General features: G+C 41.1%; 2 protein-coding genes across 4 annotated transcripts in view; one reads left to right on the forward strand and one right to left on the reverse strand.

Annotated features, from left to right (window-relative positions):
• commd10 (COMM domain containing 10) overlaps positions 1 to 15,132 on the reverse strand; it is a 721,199-nt gene that overhangs the window by 228,331 nt on the left and 477,736 nt on the right. The gene's annotated exons all lie outside the window — the stretch shown is intronic.
• Positions 927 to 13,996, forward strand: rnf165b (ring finger protein 165b). Of its 3 annotated transcripts, XM_044026045.1 has the most exons (9): positions 929 to 1,171; positions 2,086 to 3,929; positions 5,547 to 5,874; positions 5,998 to 6,129; positions 6,781 to 6,910; positions 7,089 to 7,193; positions 7,552 to 7,647; positions 8,093 to 8,196; positions 10,136 to 13,996. In XM_044026045.1, the coding sequence occupies exons 3-9, from the start codon at positions 5,642 to 5,644 to the stop codon at positions 10,251 to 10,253; spliced, it is 918 nt and encodes a 305-aa protein (XP_043881980.1). In that variant the 5' UTR covers positions 929 to 1,171; positions 2,086 to 3,929; positions 5,547 to 5,641; the 3' UTR covers positions 10,254 to 13,996. The 3 variants fall into 3 exon arrangements, with proteins under 3 accessions (XP_043881977.1, XP_043881979.1, XP_043881980.1); XM_044026042.1 differs by lacking the exon at positions 2,086 to 3,929 and having other exon boundaries at positions 927 to 1,171; XM_044026044.1 differs by lacking the exon at positions 2,086 to 3,929 and having other exon boundaries at positions 927 to 1,171; positions 6,001 to 6,129.

Here is a 15,132-nt window from a genome sequence, read left to right on the forward strand (position 1 = left end):
AATGTTTTATAAAATAAGGAAAATACAAAAAAGTGGTGCAAAATGGCTCAGCAGTGCCCTCAAATGTGAAACCCAGTAGGACAAAGCAGAAACTAAGTTGCACCAAAACTGGAAACATGTCACGGGCCAAATCGAACAAAAAAGTCTATTGGGGTCTAATGGCCCCAACACAACAGGGAGTCATCCATTTGGAGTTTTGGCGTCCATCTTTTTCCAATCATTTGCATGTTTTGTAAATAGACGAGTTTATCTAAGCATGTTAATTATAGCAACATAAAAATTGGTTGTGGACACTTCAAAGATGAAAAGTTATCAAAAGGTCTCACAGATTCAAAAGGGTGTGGCCATGGCAACCATCGGAATTTTGACCAAGTGAGTGCCAACCACTACACCAACCGCGTGGCCCCAAAAAAAGACATATTACTCTAAATATTTTTTCTTCAATATGTTATATTTAAAGCAGAGGGTCTACCTGGGTCCACTTGAATTAACAAAATTCAAACTTTGAGAAAAAGACATAGAAATAATATTTATGATATTTCACAAAATGAATCCAGTAATAAAAAACTACACAGAAATAACTTAATATTAAGTGACGGGCCGAATGAAATTGAAAGGGGAATGTGGCCCGCGGGCCCCGAGTTTGAGACTAGTAAACGTTTAAAGAATTTTAATTCATCAGTCAGCTCATTACTGAAAACAGATCTATATTTCACACTGCTTCTCACTTTATTCGTTTCAAAATCAAGATAAACAACTCTCTTAAATTGCTTCATTCCCTTCACTTAATCGGAGCCGAATGCAATTATATGCTTTGTTTCCTAACTGGAAAAAGAAAGTATTTCCATTGTGTAAATGTCATTCAATGTCATTCAAACAGCTGGAGGTGACTAACGCTGCAACATCGCCCTCTTGTGTCCCGCACCTTAAACGACATGTCTGCTTTGGTCAACGGCAGCCAAGGCGAGTCAGACAGTCGATGCGTATGGTTCGCCCGTGGCGCTCGTAACCAGCCAGCAGCAACCAGCCGCCTGAATGTAGATCCGCATGGGCTACTACTACTCCATCTCTCCGAATAACCCAGCGGAATCATAAGATAAGGATCCCAGGATGGTGTTAGTGCATGTCGGATATCTGGTTCTTCCCGTATTCGGCTCAGTAAGAAACCGAGGTACTGTATTAATTCATATTCACGCCGATGTCCAGAAACATGTGCCCTGTTTATCTTAATTTTCACTGCAGCTGTTGGCTAGCTAGCTGGAGCTTAGCCGTCGGCTTAGCTCGCGCTAGCTAGCTTTAAAAAAAAACAGCAACCAACAACGGTCGAGTTACTCGCGAACGTGCCTCTTTAATAACGTTTCAATTTAGATGGAATTAATGTAAACCACCGAACTATCTAGTTTTCCGCGTGTAATTGCGTCTAATTAAAACACCACCGCCGCTGTTGGAGATAAGCTAACTGACTGCTTGGCTCAGTCTATGTCTTGGAACGTGAACGGTCCTCACAAAGGATCGCACACAACGGGCGCGCGGTTAAATCCGCAACCCCAGCATAGACTCTCGATATTGACCCGAGATACATTTTAGTCGTGCGATTTTCCCCCAAGTCGCATTACGATGCATTGTTATTCACCCCAACCCCCTCCAGCCGCTATCCGGTGCACAAAATACCGCAAAATAGACGTAGCCTTTCCAGCCAGTCAGCTTATCTGAGCACGGATGATGTCATTTGAAGATCATCTGCTTCTGCTGTCGCTCGCCGTGTTTTCACTAATTATTATTATTATCCGTGTCAATTGGGCCAGTGGGTTAATCGATACACAACCGTTTGTCCCGGGAGAGCGTGCATTTCCGAGCCCATCAACGCATCACTCACTTTATTTTTCTCCTTTTCATTTTCTAATTGGCAATTCAGCAGCAGTTTTGTCTGAAGCTGGCGACTGAATTGCAAATAGAACCAAACAGAACTGTGTGCGGTCACAAGCTAAACAGTGATGAAGCTACAGTGTAACATTAATATCACAACAGTGGCATCAGTGATTTCATTGTGCTTTTATTTCTGTTCTTATTTCCCTGTTTTCATAGTATGGAGGCTGGCTCTACATTCTGCATTTATCAGATCTTTGTCGTCCCCCCATTGTGTAGCTAATGATCATCTGCTGCTGTGTGGTGTGGCGTGGCCTCTGCCTGTTCTCTGCATTTAGCTGTATTGTGAATCCCTTCTTCATTTCCTCTTTCCATCAGAAGACGACATTGGTATTAAAAAAAGCACCCTCCCCCTTCCCAAGATGTATTCAGCCATAGACTTTTCCATGTCAAGCTAAAACAATAGCTAACACCTAGACCAGAGCACCTTTTTTGTCTTTTTCTGTCAATTGCTGTAGCAGTTAGTTTTGAATGTCATTGTGTACCTCCCATCCAGTCGTGATAGACAACATGCTGTAAATTCCTGTAAAGTGGATACATTTTGCATGATCTCAAACACTGCACTGCATCATTGAACACCAGAATTCGGCTCATCCGCCTCCTCTTCACACAAGGTGCAATGTACGTGACTAAAATGACCTATGATTGTTGAAAAAAACTAAACAAACAAACAAACAAACAAATAAGCAAGCATGCACATTGGAGCCACATGCATGGCATTTTGTATTGTTAAAGTCAGCATTGCAGCATACGCTACCTGGCCAAAAAAAGTCGCCACCTGAATTTAACCTAGCAAATAGGTAAGAGCCTCTTGTTGGATAATTACTGCATGGGCAATAATCTTTCAGCTAGCTACAAGTTATTTAACCCTAACGGGTGCAATGAGTAGCTTCTTATTTCTCAAACAACCATGTCGATAGACACGTCCCGTGGTGAAAAATCTTTTTAGGTGGCGACTTTTTTTTGGCTAGGCAGTTTATGTCGTAAATGTCATCTGTTTAAGTGAACTGAAGGTACACTGCACCTGCACACAACAACCTGCCATAACTGTCTTCATTTTTTGTGTAATCCTTTTTGTTCCCTTTGCAAATTTCAAGCTTTGAATCACACTGAATTGTCAGGGCCGTTTGCCGTTTAATGGGCAAATGAAACAAGTAATCAAAACATGCTCACTGGTGGTTCATCACTTCCCTATTTTTCCCCCACTAACATAAGGCCAAAATGCTATCCATTTCACAGGGATGCCTATTTTCCTGCACTGCTAAAAGATCCTCTATTAGTAATAACGTCTTTTATTGTTTGGTTGTGGTCTCTCTTTACCTTTTGTTCTGGTAATAGTACTTTTCAATGCATGGTCACATTTATGATTCATAATTTTTTGTTTTTTTGTTTTTCTACATTGACTAGTAAAAAATCCAATGTAATCTTTCTGTAGTAAAGATGTACCCTGCTGTACTGGAATCATGTGCTGTAGCCAACACGTCTGCTCATTGGATGCCGCTTTTGTTCTTTTTAACCCTATATGGAGCATGGTGGGCCTTGCCTTCAGTCTATGTTGTTTATTTTTGTTGCATGGAATTATACTATGATTACAAACAAAACAGGGGAAAAAATACACAAATTTCACATATACTAATATTTTTCAATAAAGAATATAGTGTTTTTCCTAACCTTCAGTGTGCTTCTTGCTGATTTCCATTTATTGTCCTCCCTCTCCCTTGTCCCTACCTGCCCCCTCTCCACCCCCCACCCACCTCCTCTCCTGCTGTGACAAAGATAGACGATTTCCACGCTTCCTCCATCACAAGGCCTGAATGAGTCTATCTGCTGTCGTTCATGGTGAACGTTTTCACTGAGATGCTTGAAAACGCAGTGTGCTACTTAAAGTCTAGACTTGAGCCTTTGACCCATGGCAGCAAGGTCATCTGTTGTCTGCCCGGCTACACTGACGACCTCTTAAGATGAAAATACTGCTGGAAAGCCATACTGCTTATCTTTCGTGGGTGTGTTAAAAATCATACTGCCTTTCTCAAGCGTACTCCCAGTAAATGCAATGTAGACTTTGCCACATGATTTTTTTAACAATTTCCACTATTTACACCATAATTCGTCATGTATTTTGCTCTGTCAAAGCAAATCAAACTCAAGCCGTACAGGAATTTTGATCACCAGTAAGAACTGCACAACGTTGATGTCTAAACTAGCAGATTTCTCTTAAATTCTCTTGTTCATTTCCTGCCAAATGGACATAATGAAACACAGAACTCACTGCTTCACTGCAGGCTTGCAATGCCTTCTTTTAGCCCAGATCTCCTCAAAGGTCTCTAATCAAAGCTAAATTTGTCACTGTAGTGTCTCACTCCTACAATCAAAAAGGTCTTTTCAGCCAAAGCACAGTATTAATACCATATTGCACCACAGCACAAGCTAGCCTGTCTTTTACTCTGTTAATTCTTGTCAGCAGTCTGTTCTGCGCAGTTGCCAAATAGCTGTGGTTGGGGAAAGTAAAGCATTCAAGCTATTTCCTCTAAACTGAATGTTTAGACGGGAGGAAAAAACTTGTAGAGCTATAGTGTATATGTAAGAGTTAGATTAAGCACGTACACAATCTGTGGTCACTTTATTAGGTACACACAACACTACTTTGAGAAGCACCTGGTGTGGTTTTCTACTGTAACACATCTGCTTCAAGGTTTAACATGCCCAGAGATGGTCTTTTGCATATCTTGGTTATAGCTGACCATTTTCGTCTGACCTCTGGCACCAGGTTGATAATAAATAAGTCCTTTATCAGTCCTGCATAGGAAATTATTTCTCCTTATTTTCTCTTTTTCAGACTATTCTTTGTAAAACCTAGAAATGGTTGTGTGTGAAAATCCCAGTAGATCAGCAGATTCTGAAAAAGTCAGACACGCTCATTTGGCATCAACAACCATGCTTCCTTCACCTTCTCCATTCCAGTGCTTGATTTTACCTTCAGCAGGGTGTCTTGACCATGTTTACAATCCCAATTTCAATTCATTTGCTGCCATGTGGTTGGCTGATTAGATATTTTGTCACCAAGCAGTTCAATGGGTGTACCTAATAAAGTGGCCTGTGAGGGTATTTAATGATATTTATTTATTGTCCACCTTTATTTTGAAGGTTGAAGGAATTGTATAGACAGACTTGGCACCCAGACAGTAATTTACAGTATATCTTTATCTCAGACAGCCTGGTACTTAGTGTTTACTTGCATGAGTGCACTGACCTGCTGTCAGCTGCGGCGTTTACAACAACCCAGTTGTGTTGAAGACCTTACACTGGTAGAGTTCATCTGCTCTGTGAATCAGAAGACCGGGAGTCAATCCAGAGTTCGGAAAAAGCAATAAAAGAAATGAAAGCTCATGCTTTGTATGCGGCACCGCAAATGGTTGTCATGTTCATGGTACTTGTGGTAACCATCATTTTCCCACCCCCACAGAAGTATTTTTCACCCTAGGTAAGAGATAGGGCTTCATTAACATGCTATATCACACACACACACACAGACACAAACAGTGACATCACATTTCACCCACAATTAATTCCAACTACTCTCTCCCAACGAGTGCTTGACGACTTCTGCTTATCCTCCACAGGATCCCATTTCAACCGGCAACAGCAGCAACAGCAGCAGCACAGCCATGCTACCTCTTGCCGGCACTTCCAGTTAGGTCCTCAGGCCCCGCTGCCCATGGACTTCCCCATGCCCCACCCAGGGCAGCCACAGTCAGGCATTAACCCCCACCTGGCGCCTCCCGGCCACCAGCATGGCCCTCCGCTCCACCCAACCCTCAATCCTATACCTGCTCCCCAGTTCCAGGACATCCCTGCCCCTCCCTTCCTACCTCAGGCATTACACCAGCAATACCTCCTCCAGCAGCAGATCCTCGAGGCCCAGCACCGACACATCCTGCCACCCTCCAGGTATCAACACAGGTTTACTGTCAGTGTTGTAGTGTCTTTTACCCTAAAGGTCTTTGTTGTGGCATATGGGTCTATTTACAAATGTCCATAATGTTTTTTTTAATGCCTGGTTATGTGTCTTAGTAGACGCACCCCAGAGAGAGTTCCTCACCAGCCCCACAGATTACGGCCTGGCTACGAGTTTGCTCCACCTCTCCATGTCCCACCTCAGCCTGTGGTGCAACAGCCCCGCTACCTGGCTGAGGGTACAGACTGGTAGGCAACATACCTCTAATCATACCAGTGCAACAGCATTTTTATCAATAGCACATTGTTCTGCAGGTCCAGATTTCATACTAAGAGAACTTCATATCTCTTATTAATTGGAAAAAATGTATATGCTGTATATTGTCATCATGCTTTGGTTTGACTACACGATCACCTTATTAAATGGGTTTAATAATAAGGAGAAGGGTTCAAAACAAAGCAAACCAACTCTTATTAGAAACTAAACTGGCAAAACTAACATAATAAGTTAATAGATAGAGATAGACTGATATTGGTTTTGCTATGGTCATTGCCGATATCAGTCTTAGAAATCAAAGGCCGAAATATGATGCTGATGTTATTTGGCCATTAAGTTTTCTTTTTCCTCCATCTAATAAAATATGACAGTTTATTAAGAACAAACGATACACAAAACTGCTTAACAAATACTAATAATGGCCTGATACCAATGGCAAACAAAAATGGTACAAATTTAGATTTTAGGCCAAAATATTTCAGTGTATCTCAGAGCCTTTTCTGAAGTATCTCTTTTTGAGATACATGGCCTGGGTAATACTGTGGCTTTAAAGGGACATCGTTGCTCTGACAAAAACACAGTAAAAGGTGACTCTTCTGCGTCCTTTTTCCGTTTCTGTCCAGGGATCTAAGTGTAGATGCTGGACTACCCCCTCACCAGTATCACATCCATCCACTGCCACAGCACTATCAGCACTACTTGTCCTCTCCTAGGATGCACCACTTCCCTCGAAACAATGCCTCAACACAAGTGGTGAGCCATGATCGTCTGAGTGAACTCTCAGTGATGCTCCCCTGGTTTTCTGAGATTAATCTCAGTGCCCAACCACCGGGGATGACCTGTGCTCCCATGCTTTCTTTCTTTTGTTTTTTTCTCCTCCTGATTACTACTGCAGCGCTGACTCTAGCTTCTTTTATCTGTCATCTCCCAGGTTGTCCATGAGATCAGAAACTACCCATACCCCCAGCTGCATTTGCTAGCTCTGCAGAGTCTCAACCCCTCCCGCCACGCGTCTGCTGTGAGAGAGAGCTACGAGGTTAGTGCTGCCTCTTACCCTCTCTCCACTCTCCTTAGCAGACACACCAGTCTACACTAATTTATCACATTTTCTTAGTGACCAAAGTGCAGGTCAGGCTTGAGTGTGTAAATGATTGTCTTGCTTCCAGTAACTCTGGGTTCCAGATGCCTCAAATTGTCCAGCTGTCTTGGATCTCGTGACATTTGTTTTCATTTGATTAAGTTGTTTTCTAAGAGGCAGTTTCTGGTCCCTTGAACTATAGATTTTGTTACTGTATACCAATATATTCTACATAGTCTATGTGGCATTTGAGCTATTTACAAACATGCACGTTGTCCTGTTTTTTTGACTTATTTTCCTGTTGTTTCCTCTGTAGGAGCTTCTGCAGCTTGAGGACAGACTAGGCAGCGTCAATCGAGGAGCGGTACAAACTACTATAGAGAGATTCACTTTCCCACATAAGTACAAAAAGGTAAGGTTGTTTCTTTAAAAGATAGTAATGTTGAAAGTTAGTGTTGGGTCAAGAGGTCAAAAGAGAGTCAAGAATCAAAGATTTCCATGAGCATACATATTAGTTTGATGGTTTTGCATTGTGCACAATTTAAGGGCGGAAGATGACTCATCCAGTTCTCTCTAGATATGTGTGGAATGAATTAAAACAGTCGACACTGAACATTACCCAAACACTCAGAAAGGAGCATCAAATCATCAACTACATCAAGGGAGAGAAGAAGTTAATTGAGTCTTTTCCCCCTGATGCCTATCAGAGAAACATGATTGGGTCACTCCTTTCTCCTTTTTTTTAATGTTCTGACTCACAGCCACCTATGGCATAAACAAAACGGTCAGCTGCTTGACATGCTGTAATAATAATAATAGTAATTTTAATTAAATCCTGTTTGCTCTTACCCCTGCAGAGAATACCCCAGGACCTGAAGATGTGTCTTGATGATGAGGAGCTGGACACGGATGAGAAGTGCACCATCTGTCTGTCAATGCTGGAGGATGGAGAGGATGTCAGGTACAACCATACGTTTATAAAATAAGGATATAAACAATATACTGCAAGTATATGTTGTCATATATTGTAAGGAACAATATATCGCATAGCCGCCACCATGGCGACCCCCACAACAGGAGAAAATAAGTCTTATTTCCTTCTTTGCATAAGGCAGCTTTCACAAAGCGGAACAGTGTAAATGGATCTATTTAGAGGAACATAATGTGTGATTGACAGATGGGCGCCTGGTCGCAGAGGGGGCGTGTGTGAATTTACGTGTGCAAAGTGGTGCTGGCCCAATCGTGAATCTCAAGGCTTCAAACGAGTTCAGATGCTTATGGGTGATGTCACGACTGGTTGCCATTTGTCTACATGCAGCTTTCCATCACTCTATCATTTTTCTATCGGCATTAATTTTCAGTCCCCAAAGTATAATAATAATGCTGCTGACTTCATCCAGACTTTTCCATGTATATTTAAATCTGAGTGAAATGTCCTAATCTACTGCATGGATTACTATGAAATTATGTTCTGATAGAGATATGTGTGGTTCCAAGACAAATAGACCATCAAGAGACAAGCACCATCAAGAGATTTGAATTTGTGTAAATCTCCTGTCGATGCCATGTGCTCAGTCAGTTGTAATCACTAGATTGTAGACTGCTTATACTCTCGTGCTGTGCGAATTTTACATTGGCCTCAAAATCCCTGATGTTACTCGTTTGCCACGTTTGTGGCTCATCAGTGGAGAGGACTCAGACACAGTGTTGGCGCTTAATGTACTTTTATGGCTGTTTGGGGGGGGAAAAGTCCACATACATACACACTGACACTGACTCCATGCAGCCAAAGCACTTTCTAAACCTAAATTGGTTCTGACACAGAAGTTCAAAGCTTCCCATCCCAATTCCATCACAGGATTTCTTCCAGCGCCTCATCTTGAAAATTCCGCCTGAAGGAAACATTAGCATTTCACAACTCTTAAGATGTGTGTCCAACAACGCAAAGCCACTTATTTCAAGAATTTGGTTATTTTCAAAAGAGAATTTATCTACAGTAATTACTCAGAGCTTGTCGAATAAGTCGTTTGTGCAGGGAATCTAAAGACCTGGGAATCTTTCTTATAGATTAATGAAAGAAAACATGAATCCTGTGACCTCCTAACAACCACAAACTGTCCCTAATAAATAGCCGACACGATTCTTTTTCAAACTTCATTGTCAAATCCGAATGTGCATTTCTGGCAGCAGCCACAGTTTCCACACGGTTAAAATCAACTGTGAGCTCTGAAGCGTAATGTGATCACCAGAGGTCACCCGAGACGTCGGCCAAATGTAAACCACAGAGCAGCAACTGCATCTATTCTCGACACAATCTGGAAACTTGAAACGACAGGAGCCATGAATCACATGCCCATCAATAATTCCGAGGCCTTCAGTTTGTTGTAACCAAGCAGTTGTTTCTGTATTTGCTCTCATGTTATTTTACTGTGCAGCACTTTGGTCAATGTTTGCTTAGAACAAAACTATTAGCAATACCTTTTGAGCGATTTGGTTTATTGACATTATGACCTTTGGACAGAAATGGCCCTCAATGTTTGAGATATTATTTTCAGACACTACAAACTTGATAATAAGCAGGTATTTAATCAGTGTAACACATTTTCCTGTGTCACTTGTGATTATTACCAAGCTTTTTTACCTAAAATCACAGCTTTAAAATCATTTTAAATTGGTTATTGAATTGTAGGGAGAAAAGTGCCTCTCTTTTTGTTCCATTCTGCACATGAATATCTGTCCTTGCTCTACTGGTAGGTTTCTATGTGCATTTCTGATTTGCACATCAAACACCTGAATGCAAAAATATTGCATTATTTATAGGGTACAGCTTGATAAGTTGGCATATTAGGAAAGTACATTTATTTTAAAATACTGACCGTGTCCCCTCTGTGTGTCTGCAGGAGATTACCCTGCATGCACCTCTTCCACCAGGCGTGTGTGGACCAGTGGCTGGCCACCAGCAGGAAATGCCCCATCTGCAGAGTGGACATTGAGACTCAGCTGACCCCCGACAGTTGATAGCTCCGGTCATTTCCTGCAGCTTTGGATCTGGGTCTTGTTATAATTCTCTATTGCCTCCCATCTGGGTGGGCAAGCTCTGCCAAACATCCCTCTTCCCTCCTCCACATCACTCAAAGAGCCTGCCTTCTGAGACAGCTGTGACAGAGGGATCAACCAAGCACACTCACCTACAACACAGCGAGGGACGCGGGGGGGTTGGGGGGGAGCTGATGCACAGATGAGTTGGCTGGACTGAAGGTTGGTTGAATGGACTTAACTGGATGTGAAGGTTAGCAGAGGACACGTGTGAACAGATGTGCTGAGGCGTCACATGTTTCTGTCAGATGTGTAGCCTGTGTACATTTCTCCATACAACCACACAGATAGAGAGACAGACAGGGACAGAGGACACTCCGACTACCAACCTCCCCAACTCCACCAAGTGTGGTGCATTTAGGCCATTTCTCTGCCACAACATCTAAAACCTCCCCCCCCCCACTCTCCCAGGCCTGTGAAAAATCCTTTAAGCTGCACTCTGCCCAAGCCCTCAGCACATCTGTACAGAACATTATCAAATGATTAGCATGAGGTTGTTTGGTGTGAACTCTTGTAGCTGAATGCTTGTGGTGTAATGGAGTATAGTACTGAATAAGTATTTACAGAGTAACAGTGTTGTGTAGCAAGCAAAAAGCCTTTTGAGAACTATGTTTGTGAAAAATAAACCTACAGAGAGGGTGAGTACAGCTCTGACAGTGACAATATTCAGTGTGTTAAATCATCATAGGCAACAAGAGAAAGAGCAAAAAAAAAAACAACAACAAAAAAAGGGCCAAATCCCACCCCACCCCCCTCTTTCTTGTCTAACACGGTTTTGGATTTACAGTTAGTAGATGCCATCAGAGTTTGATGCTGAACCCGCTAACTGCAGGCATGGCTTCCAGTGATTTGTGTAGTGTCGTAGTCGGGGCCTCTATTATCTAGAGCGGAGGCCTCGGATGTGCATGCTGTATGGCAGGCTTGGGCTGTGTCGTTAATATTGTGGAGCAGTAGAAACGGGGACTGTGTCTGTGCATGTGAAGCATATACTATGACTCTGGTGATTCCACTCATTCATAGAGGAGGACAAGAATGCACCCAATATCCACCTCCCTCCACCTCTCCCTCCCTCCAGAGTTGAACAAAAGTTGCCCTTAGACAGCGACCCCTCACAAACGTAGCATTTCTCTCCCAGTATTTGTGACGAGGATACAAAGAGCTGCTCAGTGGCTCGTTGTCTAACAGCAACTCCTCTGTGTTGCCTCACTCATGATCATGACCGTGATCATGAAAGGGCCGGCATGGGCCGAAGGATGCAGTGCCTGCCTGAGTCTTGCCATCAGAGTTGAATAAGTAAAAATCTGACATTTTTGTCTCACCTATTACCAGAACCTTATTGCCTATCGAACAAGCACATGTGATTTCTATATACAGTGAATTGCCTCTGTTGTGTAATCAGCTCCTTTCATTTCAATCTAAGTTGCTCCCACTGTTTGATTAACAAAAAAAAAGAAAAAAAAGACTGTCTGGTGTTACAGGGAGAATACAAACTAGTTTGCCTGTGATATGTGCTAGAATGTGTATGAGTGTCCCTACAAACCCCCTCCTCTCTCCCCCCATGGTCGTAGTGTGTGGTATTGCTAGAACAACTGTGATGCGTTCAGTGATAGAAGCCGTTTTCTCAATATCATGCATGAACCATGTCGGTGTCGTTCACTTGAAGGAGGGTGAAAGGGAGAAAAAGCCATCCATTTGAAAAATACCAAACAATTGTTCTTAACATTTAGTTCTTATTTCAAGTGTCTTTCATTTCTGCCATCTCCTTTCTTTCTGTTTGTTACTTGTACTTTGTTGCTCACATGCCAATTGGGACATGGCACTAATATGCCGAGTCCATGTCCATTTTAACCATAGTGAAGAAAAAGCTGCAATGCTGCAAAAACATATTTATTGTTGTTATAACGTAGCTTGTGTTTTGTAAATGCACTATATGGAGTTGCCTGATTTTTTTTTTGGTTTGGTGATGTGGGTTTTTTGTCCTAGATTTTGTGTTTCCTTTCTCAGTTTCAAGTATTTTCATGCTTTCTTGTGTATAATTGGAGGGTGACTTGACTGTTTGTGTTGCTTTTTTTTTTCCTTTTTTCTTTTCGTATCCAAACCTCCATCCAAAAAACTAAAGATGGATGAAAATGGAGGTTTCGCTAGTTCACATAGAATGCTGTGATTTAAAGATGCCTTAAGTATTTAACAATCATTATTTATTACTAACTGTAGCTAGCTAGCTATTGTGGTGGAATATTTAATGTCTCTATCTCATAACTTTGCAATTTAATCAATATATTTATTTAAAATAACACAAAATATTAAAAAAAAAAGAATACCTCATTATGCATTGGTCGGTGGGGATGCTTCTGCATGCCGTGTGTGTTTTTCTTTTTCAAGGAGGAAAAAAAAATATTAAGGCAATTGTTGAAAAATTGACTGACATTTTCTAGCCAGCATGGTGCTGCTGATCTGGATTCCATTCCATTCATGTCATCTCTTGCGTTCTTTACATAATTCTTCTCTTCTTATTGAAGAAATATCATCCCTGCTTTGATCCAAAAGCAGACGACGGGGGAGCAACTCCCTCTCGTCTCCGTTTAGTTTGCTTCTCTTGTACGTCAGTGCTTTGTCACCCCCATAATCAGCCACTGTGTTGACATTTCACCGCTTTATTTTGAACATGTTTGTGATATTCAATCATATCTGGATCTCAATTTAGTGCTTATTATTACTTTAGGATCCTCATTATTACGAGCTGTATTTCTTTTTTCGGTCTTATGTATTGCTGGCAGTCGCTTTTGTGTGGGATTTTTCCGAAGTATGTAACATGCTAACTTGAGCCATTGATCTTATCGAGCAAACTTCTGGTGTACTGTGGTTATACAATAAATAGATAGCGTGTTTTACACCTGGGTATAATAAGCTAACTATGTTTTCGGTGTGCATTTTCTTATTAATACTCTACTAATCCTGCAAATTATTATAACATGTATTGGATTGGAATGAAGCTGGCTGGTCTTACTACTCTTCTTTGATTTCGTGCTCTCACTGGCCTTACCCACGCCCTCCACAGTGTACCCCATAACTCCAGAGCGAACTGGACAGTAGCCATAGTATTAACTCAAGCTGATGAACCGGAATGAACAGTAGAACTTAAAGCACAAGCTTTTTAATGCATGTCCTTCTCAGGTTTTCCTATGTGTATGTGGGAGTAGCTCTGTAGATGTGTTTAATATGATGCTGTACCTTCTTGAATATTTCAGATGTTTCTTTGCTGCTGAAAAAAAACAACAATGTCGATTATTATTATTATTATTATTATTATTATTAACCTGCCAGTGAAAAAGGGAAGTGGCCATCTTTGTACAACACACTGCTGTTTTGCTGTAACTGCGCAATGTTTTATGATCTTGAGTATTTTATAGAAAAGTAGAAGTATGTATCAATAATATGAAAGCAATAGCTAAATCATAATGAAGAATAACATGATCAGTGAATATTGTGGAAAATCTTTAGATTCACTCTGGGTGGATTTTGTACTGTATTTATTACTAATGATGATGCAAAAAGTTGCATAGCTTAACCCAAACTGTTCTGTCTCTTTTTTATTTATTGTCTTGTATATGATCTTTTTGTATGTGTTTTTCAAATAAACTGCCTAAAAATGCTGACAACTAAAATAGTTTGTTGTTTTGTTTGCAGTTCTGTCCTGTAATCATTTAACTCTGACAAATTTGTCCCAAAGGGCAGATAACATCACCCAACCCAAAAACTGCTGTAAAAATTATATATTAATTTTTTTTCCACTTTAAATGAGTCAATCCTTTAAAATTACTTCACCCTGAAATAAACATATCAAATAATATTTTTGGGATTTTAACCCTTTAAAGGCCAGTATGTTCACAAAACTTCCATCCATCTATTAACTACCACTATATCATCCGCCGGAGGGTCGCTGTGCCAATCTCAACTCACATGGGGGTATAGGCATGTACATCCTGGACTGTTCGCCAGTCCATTACAGGGCCACACATACAGACAGACAGACAACCATTCACTCTCACATTCACAGCTATGGTCAATTTAGAGCGACCAATTTACCATATTGCATGTTTTTGCAAAATGGAGAGGGGTCAATGATTGCAAAAAAATAAAAATGATGCATCAAAATAAATGTTTCTGCCAGTGTCAAATTTTTTAAAGAAAAACCTGACATATTTGATACTTCCCCTTCCCATAAACTGCTGTAAAAATATTATATATTAAAAGGAGAATTATGCTTTGTTGTAGTGGCTGTACTGTATGTCTCTACACATCTACTTTCCAGGCTCATAACAGAAGCCCACTCTGACCATTTAAATTGAAGCAATTATTAATAATACTGTTAAGAGAAATGAAGTAACCTTACCCTGAGTAAGAAAAGTGAGAAGAACAAAAATAATCTGGTTTATTTAACTCACTGTTTCTCAATCCTGGTCCTGGGAACCCACTGCCCTTCATGTTTCAGGTGTTTTCTTTGCTCCAACACACCTGATTCAAATAAATGGGTTAATTGTTTGCAGAGCTTAATGACGAGCTGTTCATTTGAATCAGGTGTGTTGGAGCAGGAGAAACCCTGGTTTAGGTGTTTCAACACAGAGCGGGAGTGAAGTATTGTTTTTGGTGGCTGTGTCTGTCTGTGCACTTGCTTGCACTATGAGCAACAGAGGCTTGTTAGAATTTGTGATAGACACACACATTGCCCAAGGATTTTGGCCCTGATGTGGATTTGAATACACTGCAGTCAGATGCTCTACAGAGTCTGTTACACATATAG

Source organism: Solea senegalensis, linkage group LG5, assembly GCF_019176455.1.
Source record: "Solea senegalensis isolate Sse05_10M linkage group LG5, IFAPA_SoseM_1, whole genome shotgun sequence".
Taxonomy (NCBI): domain Eukaryota; kingdom Metazoa; phylum Chordata; class Actinopteri; order Pleuronectiformes; family Soleidae; genus Solea; species Solea senegalensis.